This window comes from Tetrao urogallus, assembly GCF_951394365.1.
Source record: "Tetrao urogallus genome assembly, chromosome: 2".
In the NCBI taxonomy this organism is placed as follows: domain Eukaryota; kingdom Metazoa; phylum Chordata; class Aves; order Galliformes; family Phasianidae; genus Tetrao; species Tetrao urogallus.
Window position 1 is genome coordinate 22,552,639 of NC_136814.1, and position 19,387 is coordinate 22,572,025.

The window sequence follows — 19,387 nt, forward strand, 5'->3', positions numbered from 1 at the left end:
CCCCCGCCCATGGCATAAGGCCCCAGCCAGCTGACCCAAAGCTAGAAATGACCCTGTGCCAATGGTCTCCACATGTTGTCAATCACTCCCAGTATATGTATGTTTATTTATAAATTAGATGCTTGGACTGCTGAGGTTCTGATGTTTTCCTCTAATGTGTCCCTTGGGTTACACACATGGAGCTTGGCAGGCTGCTGGTCTGGGCTGTGCAGCTCTCAACCTTTAGTTCTCACTCACTGTATTATATTTTCATGCTGTCTTGGTAGTGTGGGTTGTACACATTTCATACATCAGTAATTTTGTCCACTGTGTTAACAAATACTGATGAGGACTAGTTACACACTGAATTTGTGTATCTTGGGTATAAAAAGACAAAAAGGATAGTTGGAAAGAAAAAGCAATAAGCTTTTTCTACTGTTTACGCTGTAAAAAGCACATCAAGGAAATTTCACTGGGTAGGCTGTTAACACTTTTACATGATGATTTTTGTCAAGATCACGTGTTGCTCAAGTGGCCCTCTTGTAAAGAAAGACCGAAGAGATGGCTGTACAATAATTTACCTTGATTGTGCACCTGTTGTGTTGCTGTCCTGAAATTAGCAGAACGCAAATCGTCATTGAAAATTGGCGTCAGTTAAAAAGAATTAAATGTACAGTTATGTGGTTTAGGTAGACCTTGGGTACACAGCGTGAAATGCAAACAGAATTTATTCTAAATAGGTGGTGAGCTCGTGTGGCTTGGTTATGAACTTGACTTGTCCCTCACAGACCACGTACCTGTGAGTGAAGTTCCATCTGCATGTTGGTCCTGTGGTATTTCACAGACATGCTGCCATCCTGCATCACATCAATGTGGTGTTACACAGCCCTTGCTGGGGGGATGTTGAGATGATAGTGATGTATTTTTTTGGTTTATTTGTGGTTTTCAAGGTGTTGAGAGTGCAGCAGCCTCTTCAACTGAATGCTGCTGTAAGAAATCTTCTGAGTGATGGCAACAATTTTGTTAGAACATGATAGGTGTGCTTCTGGCAGGACTGGTTGTTAATCATGGAGTTTACAAAAATGTATCTGTTTTCTTCATTTTTGTCTTTATTGTCTTGTAGACTGGTAGGAGCTTGCAGTAAGTTGGGTAGATTTTTCTTGTGTATTGAGTGAGGAAAAACAGCAGCACATTTTTCTGATCAGGTGAGCCATATGCTTAGCAGTAGGGCTGAAGGGTAGAAAGTATGTATTACTATTAAGATCTTTTTTCTCCTTGTCATTTCGTTGTATTTCTTTTTTCCTCTTGCAATTTTTATAAATGTGAGTTTTCGAGAGTTTGGTGAACTTAGCAAATACATCTCATTAGTGTTAGTAGTTATAATACCCATTGGAATAGCAGTTCAACAAAGTTGTGTGTGATTGCTTGGGCTTCCCACAATGATAAGCCTTTACTGTATGTTCGCAGAGAATGTTTGGTTTGGTGAAGTGAAGGAGTTTTGCTGATTTCAAGTAGCAGTGTTAGTGTTACCATAGTGATATGGAATGGGATTTTTAAAAGTAGGCGTGCAGTGTGAAAAAAAATCCTGTTTTTATTTTTTATTTTTTTCTCCTTCTCCCTTCGTTTAGCTAGGATTCTTTGGAACCTGCTTTTGAGAGCTGTACATGCTGCATAAGGAAATAGCTTCCTGTAAGAAGTGTTAACAGTGCCATTAAAGCAAAATGCTAATCAGTTACTGATTTGTTCTTGCTAATGCACATCTGCATTTAAATTTGGCCACATTATAAAACATCTTGTAATTTGCTTAGCATTCAGTTGCAAGACCAGCGTTTATGCTGCTGTTTTGCAGCAGCCAGCAGATGTGACACTGAATCATGGGTGAGAGTATTTTCCTTAAAATGCAGAGTCAGCTCATGAATGCTGATTTTTCTCTAATGTTTCAAGTAGTTGGCTGTAGGCACGGTCTGCTTTCCTGTTCTGTTGGAGCAGAGATAGCGAGGCATCCTTGCCATGACCGATCCTCTGCTGCATGCTGTCAGTCAATAAGCATGGGGCTGCATGATGTAAGGGCTGGGGTATTTGCTGTTAGTATGAGCTAGAAGCTAGCTTCAAAATCACTGAGGTGTAGAAAGGGATAACAGAATTGGGGCAGTTGAGGTGGAAAGGACCTCTGGGAATGCCTTGTCCAATGCCCTGCTGGCAGGAGTGCCAGCCAAGGCAGGCTGCGCAGGGCTGCATCAGCAGGGTTGTATTTGTTCTGAGGCAAATACTCCGCAGCCTCACTGGGCAGCCTGCACCACTGTTTGACAACCTCACAAGAAAATAACTTTTTTCTTAAGTTTAAATAGAAACATGTTGTATCCCTTGCCTCTTCTACTGGATACCACTGACAGAAATTTGGCTGTCTTCCTTATGTCCTTCCGTCAGGCATTTCTACCCATTGCTAAGATCGCCCCCGAGCCTTCTGTTCTTCTGATGGAACAGTCCCAGTGCTTTCAGCCTCCTGTGAGACAGGTCCCTTCATTTCAATCACTGTGAGCAGTCATGAGAGCCCACAGAATGATGTGTGTAGAGCTGGTGGGGGGGAGTAAATTTCTGTTTCGACATAAGAGATTGGCTTCATTTTATTTTAATCTAACTAGAATTGTAAATTTCAGTGTTAAATATGGTGGCAGAATTTTAAGGGGAGCTGAGGAAAACACAGGCATGGCAGAAATCGGTTTGCTTTGATTATATGATATTGTGTGGATGATGTTGGATAACGGAATGGATGCCAAGATATAAAGAGGTATAGGAGATGCTATCATCAGTTGATTAGCTGGGATCTCTGCAGGGAGTAAGGGAAGATAAAGAGATTGTGGGAGTTACCGACAGGAAGTAGAGAAGATGTTACAGTCTTTGATGAGATTTGGAGAGTCACAGTAAATGGGAGAGCCGGGGTCGTGCAGATGGAAGCTTCAAAGGAACAGCAATCAGGAAAAAATGAGGGAGCGTATTTGTTACAGGTAGTACTAATCTGAGTAATCAGTGAGTACAAGAGTTGGTGACTGGGATGCTGTGAGAGTAAAAATGCTCTGTGCCCAGTGGAAGCCTATGTTCAGTTTGGCTAATGCAAATGAATTGCCCACCTGTTTTTAAAGGGATTCTCAGAACTCTGTACTATTAATTGCAAGTTCATGTAAGTACACTCTTGAGTGCTGTTAAGGAGAAACTGAAATTGGGTGTATTGTGACTAGCAGTAGCTGAGCATTATGAAGAAAAAAGAAACAACAGCAGTAAAATGAAAAATCCCTAATAATGGTATTGTATGGAGTTTTGTAGATCATGACGTGTGGCTGAATTTGATTTTGAGACGAACTTAGTGAATTTGTGTAGGTCTCTGTAGAATATGCTTGTTAATACTTAAGAACTCTGGCAATAATAAATGTCTGTCAACTCACATAAACTGATAAAAACTATTGAGATATTGTAAAATATTTTTGCTGTTGAAAATAATATGTTCTCTGGTGTTTGCTGAATATATATCCTCTTCGTTTTCCTTCTAGTTGTCATGGATGATGATGATGATGAATCCTGTCTCCTTGATCTTATTGGGTAAGTTTTGCCTGTGTAATTCCTCAGAAAGGTTGGGTATCATATCAATACTAGGTGATTTGCAAATAAGATGAGTAGCTATGCAGTGTTGAAATGAAATGAAGCTGTGCTTGGAGATGTATGTGTAAGATGACCTTCAGTCCCACTTCGTGCTAGGTGACACTCCACTTGTTGGCATTATTCTCAAGAGCAGCTAAGGAAAGAGTGGGAGTGGAAGCTGAAGTCTCTTTTCAGTTAATGGTAATACAGGGTCATTGCAGAAGCACAGTAGTAGGGATGTTGTTACAGACTTCATTGCAGAGAACTGTTTTGGGGGGGGTTTAAAAAAAAAAGGAATTTTAACTTTTGGAGTGGTGGAGCTGGGAAATTTGTTGACAGTGTTTGTATTTTAAAGAGAAAAGTAAGATTATGTAATTTTCTTAAAAAACAAAACACCTTAATTTCTACTAGTAACTTGTGTTTGCATGAAAATATTAGAGTGCTACCTGGTACTGTAATGTATCCACAGCAAACAAGGATTTGTTACCGTTTTGCTCAAGAGGTGCTGATTTTAATCAAGTTGGGGATTTTGCTTTTTTCTAAAATATGAATTACAGATCTTTTTGCAGTAATATAGTCCATATAAGTATCTCATAATACAATGACTAGATTACTGCATTGCAAGATTCCTGTCAGTTGTATAAACGACAGGTTACCTTTGCTTGACTGACATTTACATCAAGTATTTGAGAACAGGTCATGTGTTGTAATACATTTAAAACATGAGAGGAAACATCTCCTATGTGGTACTTTTGTTCAAACTATGAAAAATCAGTATGGCATTGGTCATGTACAGCTATTAAAATGCGGCATCTATTTCATACAAGATTTTTTTTTTAATACTGTGTTACATTTAGTAAATAAATAGCTTTTCTACATTTCTTATGTGAAGACTTCCTGCAAAACCCATGAGAACTTGAGAGCAAAGCAAAATGCTATCGCAGTGGCTACCGTAATTTAGGGATTACTCTGTGGATGCTACAGCAAAAGTGTTGGCTGGAATGGATCGCTGTTGCGTTCTGTGTTGTGTGCTGTGCGAGATCACTGACTGAAGCTATGAAAAATGAAAAGACATCCTGCTTTACCATAAAGATGGTAATTGGCTGCATTGGATAATTAAATGCTGAGCCGTGAGTGTGAATTGTGAGGATCCTGGTACAAGTTCACAGGTGGTCCAGAAAATGAAGTGCTCTCTATCCATCTGAGCGTTTGAAAAATTACAGCATTTTTCCTGGTGCTCACAGCAATTACTGTCGTAAGCTGTGTACTGTTCTGTTCTACTGTCTAGAAGAATGGACAGCAGCATCTTTGGTTTTTGGTAAGTGCCTTCTAAAATTCCTTTGTTATTAAAGCCATTATTTAAGGTGATGAAGTATTCTCGCTTTTTAATTGTGTGTTTCATGACTTAAAGCCAGTGAGCAAAGTTGCTATTAAATGGCTTGATAATGTATCAGTAAAATAAGTGTGACAGACCTCATGAGCTCATACAGTGATCTTTCTCCTGAATTCTTGAAATTTCTACTGTGAAAATGATTCTTTTGCTTGCAATATATGTAGCTACTTGTGTGTCGTAAATGTAATTGTACCATGAAGTCTCTGGCAAATGCTGCCTTTTTAACACGTACTTGATAAATGCATGAATGCAGTATATTTTTTCCCAAATAAGAGACGTGTTTCTGTGCTTTTAGAAGACTGTTAAACCTGATATATTAACTTGTTTCCTTTTTATTTTCTAGGACGATGGAGAGAGGAGGGATGGTTTGGATTAACTTTTTTCAACGAGGATCTCCTGTTTCTCAATTTTTTTTTTACATTATTATTGTGTCTTAATAAAGATGTTTTGAAGTTAAAAGACTCTATGTCACTTTGCTCTTTAGGCTAATGGACACGTTGGGAAATGATTTATAATAACTTAAAATAATCACTTGTAGCACATTTTTAATGCTTTTTATGAGGTCTACTGTGCAATTATATTTAAGTATTTTTAAATTATTTGAATTTCCAACACTCATTCTGTCAGACCATATTTTAAATCTGAGTTCTGTTCAGTGATAGTGCCAGGTTCGTGAAATGCACTGAAATTGTTTTTTGTAACATTCATTCAGTTATCTGCATGGTTGATTTCACTTGGTGCAGCTTTTTACTCTGGCAAAAAAACAGAAGCTTTTTGTTAATGTGTCAGAAAACACATTAAAAGATTTGACCTGGTAAAAAAAAACCCAAACCTTATTGACTTAAACAGTAGCTGAGCAGGCATAATTAACCTCAGTAGAGGAGATGGTGGCTGTTTTAGTTCTCGTGTTACTTGGTTGCAGTATTTTCTTTAGGTTTTGTAGGTTGTGAAATGCTGTGTTTTGAGAGAATGAAAGTAATGCCCTCATAAAAAGAATAGTGTAACTCAGATTTTGTGATGAATGTGGTCGGTTGTTTGGAATGTCTTTGTGCAATGACAGTAAATCTGATCAGTATCTGCAAATCATTCTGATAAAGAAACAAGGAGCCTCAAATGGTATACACTTTGAACTGTGCACTGGGGTCAGTGAAACAAACCTGATTTGTGTGAGTTAAGTGTCTGACTCAGTTAAATTCACCTCATTAGCAGAAAGAGTTGCCTGAAGTAGTAACTTTTTTCTTTCTTTCTTCTTTTTTTTTTTAAGGGACCCGCAGGCACTGAATTATTTTCTGCATGGACCTAGTAATAAATCTGTAAGTAGCATTTCCTGTGTGTGAGATATACAAAACCTTTACTGAGTGTATTGTTTCTAAACATGATTTTGTTTTTTACCAGAGCAACGAAGACTTGACAAATGCAGAATATTCTGTAGCCAACTCAAATTCCATTTTCGCCAACTCCAATGTAAGTGGTCAGGAGAGAAATGTTGGTTTTTGAAACTGCATGCTTTTGTTGCAGCTTTATTTGGCTCTTAAAAAAGTGAATTAAGTAAATTTGGGCTTTGACCTTTTCCACATGAAAATTCTAAATGTTCTCGTAGAACCACCTCACGCTGCTCAAGTATTTCTGTTGGGTTTTCAGTAGTGACTGAATCAAAAGACATTAGCACTACTAGGCCATTTTTTAGCAAATTTTCAAAAGCCACTTGCTGAGCAGTGACAATGTTCTCCGCTGTAACTATTCAGTGAATTGGGCATGTAAGTTTATTGATCGTAGATGTGGTAGATCTGTTCTATGTCTGATGTATTATTTCTGCATCTAAATGTATTATTTATACACTTTCTGTGGATTGTAGGATATTTTCGTACCTTATTTCTAAGTAAAATCTGAGCTAGCAGTTATGAAGCTTAATTCATGTTATTTTTTTGTTCTTTACACTGAGTAGCTAGCTGAGGATGTTTTCTTACTGTAATTTCACTGTTAGAGAATTCACTTGAAATTCATTAGGTGTTGTAAGTAGTCACAGAATCATATCTCATAGAATGGCTTGGATTGGAGATGACCTTAAAGATCATCTAGTTCCAACCCTCCAGTATTCTTTGTGCTAGGAGTGTTGCTGCACTGGATCACGTTTTACTCAGTGATGTTGTGGGCTTCATGTACTTGGAGATACGGGCCAAGGCTGATCTGATCTAGTGTTGGCAGTAGACTCCCTTGAGTAGGAGGCTGGACTTGGTGGTTTCCTTCTAACCCATATTTCTTGTATTTCATTAGTTGATTATTGTTGTTGCTGTTTCTTTGTTTTATTATCACATACTCATCCCCACATTCAGCTTTTTTAACATATGCAGTATGGTTTTCTTGTTAATTGCTCTTTCTGTTGTACTGTGGCATGCTAAGAAAGATGAGGCTGTGGGGGAAAAAAGATGATATATGACATATATTTGTCATAGCGTAGATTTTCTAGTTGTTCTTTGCAGATATTTTTTTGATAGGCATGAAAAGATAGGCAGAAGTTGGGGTAATTCTTGGTGTATTTCAGAAGCTGAGATTTTTGGGAGTAATTTTGAGTGGGTTTTGTATTCTGGCTACCTCTTGTGCCTTTGCAAGGCACTTTTTCATCCATCCTCACAAACAAATTGTTTTTCACTCAAGTCAGCACATGGTTTCTACCCAAGGAGGGGAGGGGAGAAAAGATGGTGCTGGTATTCCATACAAATCCCACTGGTGGTTGGATTCACAGGCCCTGCATACTACTTAAGACACCTGAAAAGTTGAGGATTTCTGACTTCCTTTTGTTGTTAAAATTCTTGCATGTGCTGAAGATTCTGGTTTTGTATGTATTCAGAATTGCTGTCATGAAGTAGGATTGACTGTGTTGATGCCATGTAATGCCTTTCAGTGGCAGAATTTACAAATTCAGTGTCAAGGGTTCAGTGCCCCAGCTGGTAAGCATGCACAGCCAGTATCTAACACAAACAAGATGAAATTCACGGTGACTTTAGGGAGAGAAGGCAGTGTCTGCTTTTTTTTTTTTCTTTTTCTTTTTTTTTTTTTTTCTCCTTACTTCCCCTCAGAGTGATTCTCCACTGATTACAGGTTTGTTTCCTGGCTGTCATCAGTTTCTGTTACATCTCTCATGGGAGAGTTCCACAGTCATTGCCTGGGTTGTGTCCAAAGACTTCTGTCACTTTCCTGCTAGGTACAGTGGAACAGTTTGAGAGCAGAATATGCATGAGGCCAGTGAGAGTAAGACTGTCATTGAAACAGATTTATAAAATTGCAGAGGCACTGATTTCTTGTTGAAAATAGCATAATGCTCTGGGTGGCTGTTAGAATCATGGCAGCAGTGATTAGGAATACGTTTCCAGTTTGTGTAGGTAAAATTGTGTCTGGATGTTAACCAGTCCGGGGAGCAGGGAGTGAATCTCAATATTTTTCATTTCAGAGGGAAAGTTTCAAGCTCTTTGTCTTGATTGCGTACAATATTATTATTTATTATTACAATTGCTGTTGTTATTATTAGTTGTTGTATTGTTAGTACTAATGGTAACAGTATTAATTGGAGACAATTTACAGATGCAGTAAGGAATTCTGCCCAGGAATCTGGGGGTCCTGAGTTCCAGTAGAGCCCTATATAATGAGTACTTTTTGCTCTGCCTGATGGTAGTTAGGTACAGTGGAGACATCAAGACATTTAAGTACTGATTTAATTCTTTTAATAAACGTATATGTTAATAAAATTGTGTGTTTTTATACGTATATAAAGACATACAAATATTTTATTAACTTCTAATACATTCGATATTTTATAACATGGCTGAAGTTTCGTAAAATATACAGGCTGTTTCAGAAGCAGGTTGGGTTAAAATTCTGAATTAAATATGCTTAAATATTTAGGGTGGGGACATGGTTGCATGTGATAATTACAGCTTATGGTGTCTTCACTTGTTTATATGAGGTGAAAACAAATGTCTGTGACATTTAAGGAGTGAAAGCTCAGAATATGAAGGCAACCGATAATTTCTCCACCCACATTATGCAATCCTGATCTAAGAAGAAATTGGATGTTTTTTCAAAAGCTGCGATGTGATTTTGAATTTAGGAAGGTGTACTCTTATCTAACTTATAACAATTGCAAGTCTTTAATAGCTATTTAAATTTGTCATTCCTACCCTCCCTTAAGAACCTGACATTTGTGTTGCTAAGAGATTCTGGGCATATTATGGTGTTTTTTATTTTTATTTATTTATTTATTTACTTATTTTAAGGAAAACTTGACAGTAGACCAAAGTAAAGTAGGCTAGTTGGATCTGATTTCTTTTACAGTATTTACAGATGAACATTAGAAGCATTTTTAATTCAACATGCTACTTAATATTTGCTGTAGTTTTATTGGCAGTTCTTCTCTGTAATCTTTTCTGAGACATAAAACACAAAAACTGTAGCATTGTTTTTCTTACTCTTATTTCTAAAACTCTTTGAGACAAAGACTTAACACCCTTAATGTTGTGAAATGGCTGCTAATTTGCACTGTGTGATCGTAGTATGGCAGTTTGTTTGGGTGAAAAGGCTTATTGGGGAAACGGTTGAGAATTTCTGAAAAGGATTTATTTTATTGTATTTCATTTCAGAACACTGATCCTAAGTCGTCTGTAAAAGGTGTAAGCAATCAGCTTGGAGAGGGGCCTAGTGATGGACTGCAGCTGTCCAGTAGCCTTCAATTTCTTGAAGATGAACTTGTGTCTTCTCCTTTACCTGATCTTAGTGAGGATCAACCTTTTGATATTCTTCAGAAGTCCTTGCAGGAGGCCAATATTACTGAACAGACTTTGGCAGAAGAGGCATATTTGGATGCCAGTGTAGGTTCTAGTCAACAGTTTGCACAAGCTCAGCTTCATCCTTCTTCATCAGCATCCTTTACTCAGGCTTCTAATGTTTCTAATTACTCAGGTCAGACGTTGCAACCTGTAGGAGTTACTCAAGTGGTACAGCAACCTGTTGGAGCATCTTTTGCAAGCAATACAGTCGGCGTGCAACATGGCTTTATGCAACATGTCGGAATTAGTGTTCCCAGCCAGCATTTGTCTAATAGCAACCAGATTAGTGGTTCAGGGCAGATACAGCTGATTGGTTCGTTTAGTAATCAGCCTTCCATGATGACCATTAATAACCTCGATGGATCTCAGATAATACTGAAGGGTAATGGTCAGCAGACGCCTGCGAACATGAGCAGTAGCCTCTTGGTTCATAGACAAACTCCAAATGGTAACTCACTGTTTGGGAACTCAAATACAAGTCCTGTAGCACAACCTGTAACAGTTCCGTTTAACAGCACAAATTTTCAGACATCTGTACCTGTCCATAATATCATAATTCAAAGGGGTTTAGCGCCAAACTCTAACAAGGTACCCATTAATATCCAACCAAAGCCTGTCCAGATGGGTCAGCAGTCTGCTTACAATGTGAACAACTTGGGAATACAGCAACATCACGTGCAGCAAGGGATTCCGTTTGCTTCTGCAAGCTCACCTCAGAGTTCAGTAGTTGGTCCTCATATGTCTGTTAACATCGTTAATCAACAAAATACAAGAAAATCAGTTACACCTCAGACAGTTAGTAATGCTGGAGGTAGTATTGTTATCCATTCTCCTATGGGACAGCCTCACGCACCTCAAAATCAGTTTCTCATACCTACAAGTTTGTCTGTTAATTCAAACTCAGTTCATCATGTCCAGGCCATAAATGGACAGCTTCTTCAGACGCAGCCTTCCCAGTTGGTTCCTAGCCAAGTGTCTGCTGAGCATGTAATGCTCAACAGGAACTCTACAAACATGCTGAGAGCCAACCAGTCGTATTCTGGACAGATGCTGAATAATCAGAACACAGCTGTTCAACTTGTTTCTGGCCAGACCTTCACAGCTCCTGGAAACCAAGTTATAGTAAATCATGGAACTTCACAAATTGTTGGTGGACAGGTGCCACTGCAGCAGGCATCACCGACAGTGTTGCATTTGTCACCCAGTCAAGCTAATGCTTCTCAAGGTAGATCGAGTTTTACGACAATGTCACCTGGGCAGTCTACAGTCTCCAGTATGTCAGCTTCTAATCGATTCGCTGTTGTAAGTTCTTCTGGTTCGGTACATCCTAGCTTGGGACCTTCAGTTCAGTCTGTTGCATCTGGAGGAAACTTTACTGGAGATCAGCTCGCACAGAGCAGGACTCAAGTTCCTGTCAGTTCATCACATCGTCTTCCAGCATCCTCTTCCAAATCCATCAGCACCTTTAGTCACGCATCAGTTGGAGTAACACAGCAACAGTTCGCCTTCAGTCAGGTAAGCAAACTGCTTCAGAATACAGCTGAAGAAATGATTCTAAACTGTGCTAAAATCTTGTTAACGAAGTATTAAAATTGTTAATATGGAGGAAGTAGGCTTTGTTGGGCTGTAGTATTACAAATGCTGTGTAACTGCTGAAAATCACTGTAACCCAGATGTGTCGTTTCACTCAGTATTTTCTGAAGTTTATCACTGAGTGAATGAGCCTGTTGCTTCTGTTAATTCAGAAGTTTTTAGTGGTGATTCATAGTGGTATTTTCTCAACTGCTTACCATTAATCTTTCTGGCATTTTGCGTGCTTGTAGTTCTTTTGGATCTGGAGCAGTTAGAAGCTTTCAAATTTGAAGCAGTCAAAGAAAAGGTGAAAGGTGTTTCTCAAAGTCCTTAGGAGGAAATACTTTCTAAAGCAGTTTGTAGAAGTTTAGCTTGTAAAAAATATCTCTAGGAAGAGGCCTATTAAGTAATTTTAAAAGTTCTGAACGTGCCTTTAGGGTGGGAAGTGTCCAGTTGATGCAGCTGTAGTTTATATTCAGCTTAAGTTATCTGCTTTCATAAATGAGTTTCCGAAGCATGTCAGTATTGCACTTGTTAGTATCTAACATTATTAGCAACTAACAATTATCTCAACTCTGCTTTTTATTGCTTTGTTTTAGTCTAGTTTGTTTTTTTTCTCTTTAGTCACTATAAAATACTGATAGCTATCATCTCAGAATGGAATTGCACCAATTACTGTTGTTTTTTCTCTTTTCCCAAAGGTCTCATGCTTTTTTGCTAACCGAGACCAAAACAGGCAATGTAATATTGTGGCTTTATTTAGAAAATAAAGGCAAACATGTAGGACCAAATTTTCACTCTTCACCAAAACTGCTAGCACAGATTGTAATGTTTTGTTTGCAGATGAGTAATTTGAAGACTGACTTTCTCTTCATATGTCTCTATTTTTGTATTTGTAGGATGCATTTTGAGGCCAGTGAGTTTCAGCAGTTACAAAAGCATAGAATTCCTTATTGCTGTAAAAGAATATATTTTTCAGGTAAAATTTTGGAACCAAAAAGCGGCCAGTGTGGTCTTAACTATAGGGAACAGATTCTACTGCTTCCCAGAATCTCCTTAGCTTGTTTGTACTTAAGTCCTAAATGTTGTATGGTATCATAAGGTCAGTATCATTCAGTTGCTGAACACCGTGGAGTTTGTTCTATTGAGTGTTTTTCTTGAGACTGTTTTGCAGCTTTGAGACTCTCAAAAGCTGAGCTACCTGAAGGCTGCTTTTAGTTTGAGTCAGGGTGAATCTCAGGGCATCCAGAATGTACCCTCTGTGTATTTGTACTGTTGGTGGAGTTTCCATTCCTCTCTAATTTACTGTATACAGTTCTTGAACTCAGTGGAAGAAGTCAAGGTGAGACTTCACCAGTGCTGAGCTTGAGGCTGAGGGAGGATGCACAGTGCTGCATTTGCCTGTTCTTGCTCTTTTCCTCTTTGTTAAAGCTTTCAGTAAATACTTCAGCTTTTTATTTTTATTTTTAATGCATGTGCCACAGAAGAAAGGTATGAACCAGACATCACCAGTATCTGCGTCAAAGGCTCAAGATAATTTGAGACAACATCAGCTGTCAAGTCTTCTGAGCAACACCCTATCAGGTCAACCATGGTCTTTTAAAAATCATTCTGTTGTCAGGTTGTTGTTTTTTTGCAGCAGCAGCAATAGATTCTTTTTCACAGTGTCAGACTTGCATTGCTGGCTCGTGTTGATAGAGGTAATTGGAATGTTTGGTTTTTTTTTAGGAGACTGCAAACAAAATTTTTCAGTGTTCAGTGTGTGCTTTTCGAAAAGGTGAATCTGGTCTGTAGAGAATTAGTTTTCCCCTCTATAAAATCCAATGGAACTGAACTGTCTTCTATTCTTCTTTTTTGCAACTTGGAGAAATACAGATGTCAGCTACAGAATTGTCTGAAATTTTTGTATCTTCTCTTGTGACAGTATGAATAAGTTACAGAAAAGTTAGATAGTTGAAGAATATGGAAAAGTTTAAAATGTACTGTGATTTTTTTTCAGTAATTTTTGGGACACTGTACTTATGGTACTTGAAATTCTTGGTGTGTTGCAGTTGTGTGATAGGAAATCCTTATATTTTAGGCTTTCTGTAGTTTGCAGCACAGAGTATCAGTCCTGTTCCATTTTTAGGTGCCAGTCTGTCCCCAGGGTAGTTCTATCAGTGTTTTTAAACTTGTGAGGCATCTTTCACAAAGGCGTCTTTGTAAAAGACAAAAACTCAACTAGAATGATTGGGATAGGTACATTAAATGGTTCTGTTCTTGCTTAGCATTACAGTCTCTTTAATGTATTTTTTATAGGGCAGGACTCTGGAGGAAAAATCATACAGCAATCTCTTGGAACATCACAAGAAAAAGGAGTAGGATCATCTTCAGTTCAGTGTATACAGGTAGAGAAGACTTTCACTTACATGTTTCCCTTTATGTTTCGGTGAAGTTGACATAGCAAACATGGAGTATTTTGCCAGTTGATATTCTGAAAATGCTGTTTTGAGATGTCCTCGCTTAGTGGAGTTTGTTGCTTCCTGAAGATAATTTGATATGACATCACAGTTCTTTCATTTAGTTGAAGATGAGTTAGGCAATACTGTTACTTCTTGTAAACTCAGCTATTGTGTACCTGTTTGGGTGGGGATGGTTTATGAGAAGGAGGAAGAAAATTCCATCTAGCCTTTGATTCTTACTGCATTGTCTTCTTTCCTCAGCACGTGTTTGTTTCCCACCCAAAGTTTTCCTGTGTGAGAATTATGTACAAAAAATTTAACAGTGCTTCAGGGTTTGGGGCTGGACGGGGAAGCCAATTTTTATAGAATACAAGTAAGTTGTGAGGGAGGGTACGATTGTTACATTCCCAGACTGAGCAATTGAGGATAGGAGTTGAGGGCTTGAATTAGGCTAGGAGGTGCAAGTTTAGCTGTGGATGGAGCTAAATTACAAAATCACAGGGGAAAAAAAAGGGGAAGGACCTGATTTACAATTTCTCTTCGCTGCTGTAACTGTACTGACTGAAATACATTTGTACAGAGTATGAAGTAGTGCTCAGTTATGAGTTCAGCTTGGTTTTTTAATTATTGGTCAGATTTGCTTTCTCATGTGAAGGTGAATGCTTTCTGTGCAATGAAGGTACCAAGCACTGTTGCAGTTTGCCTGCTTCATGCCATTCCTGCTTTGGTAAGGAGGATGTTCTGTACTTAAAAGAGCTTTCACTCAATTTGTTTTAAAATCAAAAGTAGCTTTTTCCTCTGTGACTGATTTTGTTAGACCAGTTGGCAGTGTCTCAGGAAAAAAAAAACAACAACAGTTTATATTAAACAAAAAAGCCCTTGGATTCACAATAACTTATTCAGAAGATTTGGATTGAGTAATGCCTCTTGTATAATCGGAACTTGAGTCTCTACTACCTTAGAGAACCACGTATTTTAGGACAGCATTCTGCTGCAAAATGATTTCATAAATCATTAGTAAGGTAAGGAATGCAGGAGACACAGATCTGATGGTTATATGTGGATTGTTAACACTGAAAAAAATGCAGGGCTTTCAGCCCACAGCAAAATACCAGGCTTTTGAAAATGTACATTTGCAACCTTAGCCTACTTCCCTGACAGATACTTTAATCCATCAGTATCAGGCAGGATGACATGGGGAAGACAGTTCCTGAGAGCAGCTTTATTTTCAAAAGAAAAGAAACCTTTTCACCTGCTAAATTTGATAATAACCAGCCTTTTTCCTGGTGAAGAATGTATAAGCACTGCAGTTGAATTTGCCTGTAAACAAGATTGTGATGTAAGAGGACTGACTTCCATTTTTCATTGTTAATGTGCCTTATGAAAACATGAGATGTTAAATGTGTTCATACTTGCTTGGTGATTGCACTTAGTATTGGTACACTTAGCTGGCAAAAATAACTGCTGAAATGTGAGCTATGCAAAAGAAGGGATGTGCTATAATTTGTCTCTTACTTTGGACTTAGGTGGATGGTCATTTAGTTGGACAGAAACGACCTGCTGCTAAACAGTTAACTAAAGGAGCTTTGTAAGTCATTGGCTTCTTTTGTAATTTTATTACAGATATTTTCTCCAACTTTCATCTCCCTTTAGTTTTTGGTAGTGTATAAACTTTGGTTAGATTATGTGCTAATTATAGATACCAATTTCCATTGCAGTATGCTACAGCAGTTACAGAAGGATCAGATGCAAGCTGTGACACCAGATAAAAGTCAGTTCAGATCATTAAATGATGCGTTTCAGAGACTCCTTTCATATCATGTGTGTCAGGGGTCGCTGCCGACTGAGGAAGACTTAAAAAAAGGTAATTTCCATCTTTTAAATTGGCATTGGGGTTGTAATTAATGTATTGAGAGAATTCTTTGTGCAATTTAGAGCAATTAGAAAGGAAACGTTTTAAAGTTTGTGCAAGTTACTGAAGCACAGCGTTTGAAAGTATGTTCTTGTCTTTCTAGTGGACAGTGAATTTGAATCTGTAGCTACACAGCTATTGAAGAGGACACAAGCTATGCTGAACAAATACAGATGTTTACTTATAGAAGATGCAATGGTAAGGAGCATAATGCAGATAGAAGAAATGTTTATATAACGTGATTGAGTTTGTAAAAATAACACAGGAAGGTGAGAGCTGGCATTACAGTTAATTTTGTTTATTCTCTTTAATGATATATCATTATGTGTGTGTATATGAAGAAGTATATATACACGTATATGTGAAGTTTACTATTGTACCAGCTATCTCAGTGACCAGCTTGGATTTTTCAGTGTAGACTTGTATCTTAAAATCAGTGATTTACGTTGAGTTCATTTGACACACTGCCAAAGGCTGCTGTTCATTTGTAAATTCAGTAGATGTTAAGGGCACATTAACTTCTGCTGTTTGTTTATACTTTGCACTTGCTCTGAACAGGCTGTGCTTCCAGTGGACAACTATATAAGGAGCCTGGTGCCATCCACTTATCTAGTGGGTGGGAGTCATTTATCACCAGTGATAAGGTCTTCTCCGTCTTCCCTTCTCCAGACTGAGCAGTCCCAGGTCTCAGCCTTTCCTGATCAGGGAGATGCTCCAAGCCCCTAATTATATTTGCAGCCCTCTGCTGGGCTGTCACTAGAAGTTCTGTCTTTTCTGAACTGAGGAGCTCAGAACTCCAAATATGGTCTCACCAGAGTAGAGTAAAGGGGGAGAACCTCACTTGACCTTCTGGCCATGTTCATCAACCCCAGGTACCATTGGCCTTCTTGGCCACAAGGGCACACTGGTGGCTCATTTTAATCTAGGAAATTGTTACTTCTTAGAAACTGGGTGGAGTTTCCTATTTTTGTCAGAAATACTACTAATTGAAATGCTTTCACAATCCCAGGTTTGAGGTAAAAAGAAATCCAGCTTGCACAGTTACTTGAATGTATTTTGGAAGTATCAGGGGATCTCATTGTGGCTTCAGACACAATAGTTTTCAAGTCTGAAAAAAATTCAAAATTAGAGTACAAAAAATTCAGATCAGATTCAGTTAGGAACAGGAATGCATAGTAAGACAGGATTGCATAATAGAAGTGTCACAACTAACATGGCTTTGGAATCTGGCAGTCCTGTTTAAAAGATAGTTACCATCCATATACATTTGCAAGTAATTGCAGTGGAAGAGAGACAGAGGTGAAAATCTGTTCTTCTAGCATCTGGAATGTTGTATGATACATCCCGTTCAGTCATTTTGGAATGAAGTTACCCAGAAGAATGCTTAAGTTTGGAATTAGTTACCTGTGTTGTGACTTAATAGCCAGTGAGCTTTTTTTCTGTGATGGATGCATCCACTGGCATGAAGGCATGGGCTGCAAAATGCAACTCAGCATAAACTACTTGAAAATACCAGTACTTCTGGGAGAGAAGTGAAGAGGAGAAACAAGATCGTGTGGTGATCCCAACTGCAAGATTTTTGCTGTCTTTTTTTTTCTTCTGAAAATTACTGCATGTCCTGTTTTCTAAGAAAAACAGTGGTAAAAAATGTATTCAGTTGTGAAAAGCTGTGATACTTACAACTAGTATAGTGATTCCAGTTGTTAAATTTAAACCCCTACAATTCTGTGATTCTGTAATACTTTATTGTTGAATTTCAAAAGTTGTGGTCATTGTAAGGATCATTGAAGATGCTATGGAATTATGGATGATTTTCACACGTATATGTAAGCCATTGAAAAGTAACTAAACTACAAGTGTTTTAATTTAGTACAAATATATGAGTGACTTCAGAGGTGTTTTTTTTTTTCCTTTTCCTGCAGCGGATAAATCCATCTGCAGAAATGGTTATGATTGATAGGATGTTTAACCAGGAAGAAAGAGCATCTCTGACCCGGGAGAAGCGCCTTGCACTAGTGGATCCTGGTAAGTGATGGTTAGCTTCTGAGTCTTAAGCATGTTTGCATGGCATCATCAGTTAAAAAATATCTCTATCTACAGTGAGGCAATGATTGTTAGCTGTTTTAAAAACTATTCAGAGGGAGTATGGTAGTGCAATTTAGAGGACTGAAATAGTAGTCTTTCTGATAGCATATTAGAATATTTAGATACTTACAGAGCTTTTAGTATGGTTTTGCTGTGCTCATTATCTGCATACTATGCTGCTTAATTTGGTGATAAGTTCCTACTCTTAAGCGTATGCATATTTCTTAAAGACGTGAATTGTAAGACTGTAGATGTTACCTAAACTTGAATACTAAGAAAAACCTGAACAATTATTTTGTAAACGTATGCTAAATAGTTAAACGTGGTTTTAGTAAACGTAGCTAAAATAAAATGTTGCTGCTTAATTTTTCAGATGGTTATCAGGCTGATTTTTGTTGTTCTGCCAAACAATTTGATAAAACAGCTGATGAAGCACAGACCAGCAAAAGTGACCATCAGTCTAGCAAAGCATTACCTTCTCGAAGTCAGACTACCAAAACCCAAACCAGAGACCGACCAAAATTCAGCTCAGCAGAGTCCACAAATCACAGTAAACTTCCTCTAGTGCCTAACAACGTTTTGACATCACAAGAAGGAACTACTAAAAAATCGGAAAGCCTCATTAAAGCTTTAAAGTTTGAGAAAGCTAATTGTTCTTCTGGGAGCCAATACAAGGCCCTTCCTGAAGAAAAGATGGCTGGTAAAGTTCTTACCAAGTCAGCTGAGAATTCTTTGAGTTCTGAAGACTTGTCAAAAACTGTATCAAGAGGCAGTCATGGAACACACAATAAAATACCAAGGAATACAGTCCAATCTTTCTCAAAGGTAACATGTAATAATTCCTTCAAAGACAAAACTCTGAGGAGCCCTCCAAAGAATGAGGTTTTACATCCTGATAACATGAAAGGCTCCAGTGAACCCCAGCAAGACTTACTGCTGAGTAAGAGTTTAGAAACGACATTTAAGAATATCTTGGAACTTAAAAAAACCGGGAGACCGACACAAAATGAGGCATCGAGTAGTGGCTCTGTTGACTTAGAATTTCCTAATTTTTCACCTCTTGCTTCACAGGAAAACTGCTTGGAAAAATTTATTCCAGACCACAGTGAAGGTGTAGAAACTGACTCTATTTTAGAAGCAGCTGTAAATAGTATCTTAGAGTGTTAATAGTTACAATACCCTGGAAAAGTTATGTTTCTCTTAGCAGAAGCAAATGTGAATGACACCACAAGTACAGCCTGACATACATTTAAGGTTAACCTTTCTAAACTAGATTCTGTTCTGTGTTTGAGAGCAATACTCATTGTGGTTACAGTGAGATAGCCAAGTAAAGTTAATCCTTGTTAGAATGCAGTCTGTTAGGGCCTTACTATTTCAAGTATTATTATGATAGTGCTTTTGATAATTGTGCAGTCCTGCAGCGTAACAAGGTTGCAGGCCGTTAGGCCCTATGTAATATGGTAATATACTGACAATCACAGTCATTTGAAAGGATATATTTATTAAGAAAACGTTTTTTAAAAAGCGATGGAAGCAACAATTCTCCCCTACC

General features: G+C 38.1%; 1 protein-coding gene across 1 annotated transcript; it reads left to right on the plus strand.

The window, feature by feature from the left end:
- Positions 1–3,526: 3,526 nt before the first annotated feature.
- Positions 3,527–19,002, plus strand: BICRAL (BICRA like chromatin remodeling complex associated protein; the record flags this gene model as incomplete). The annotated part of the gene is made up of 11 exons (XM_079550709.1): positions 3,527–3,573; positions 6,270–6,318; positions 6,401–6,469; positions 9,640–11,340; positions 12,882–12,981; positions 13,696–13,784; positions 15,365–15,426; positions 15,557–15,702; positions 15,854–15,948; positions 17,673–17,775; positions 18,209–19,002. The coding sequence occupies exons 1-11, from the start codon at positions 3,530–3,532 to the stop codon at positions 19,000–19,002; spliced, it is 3,252 nt and encodes a 1,083-aa protein (XP_079406835.1). The 5' UTR covers positions 3,527–3,529.
- Positions 19,003–19,387: the final 385 nt, after the last annotated feature.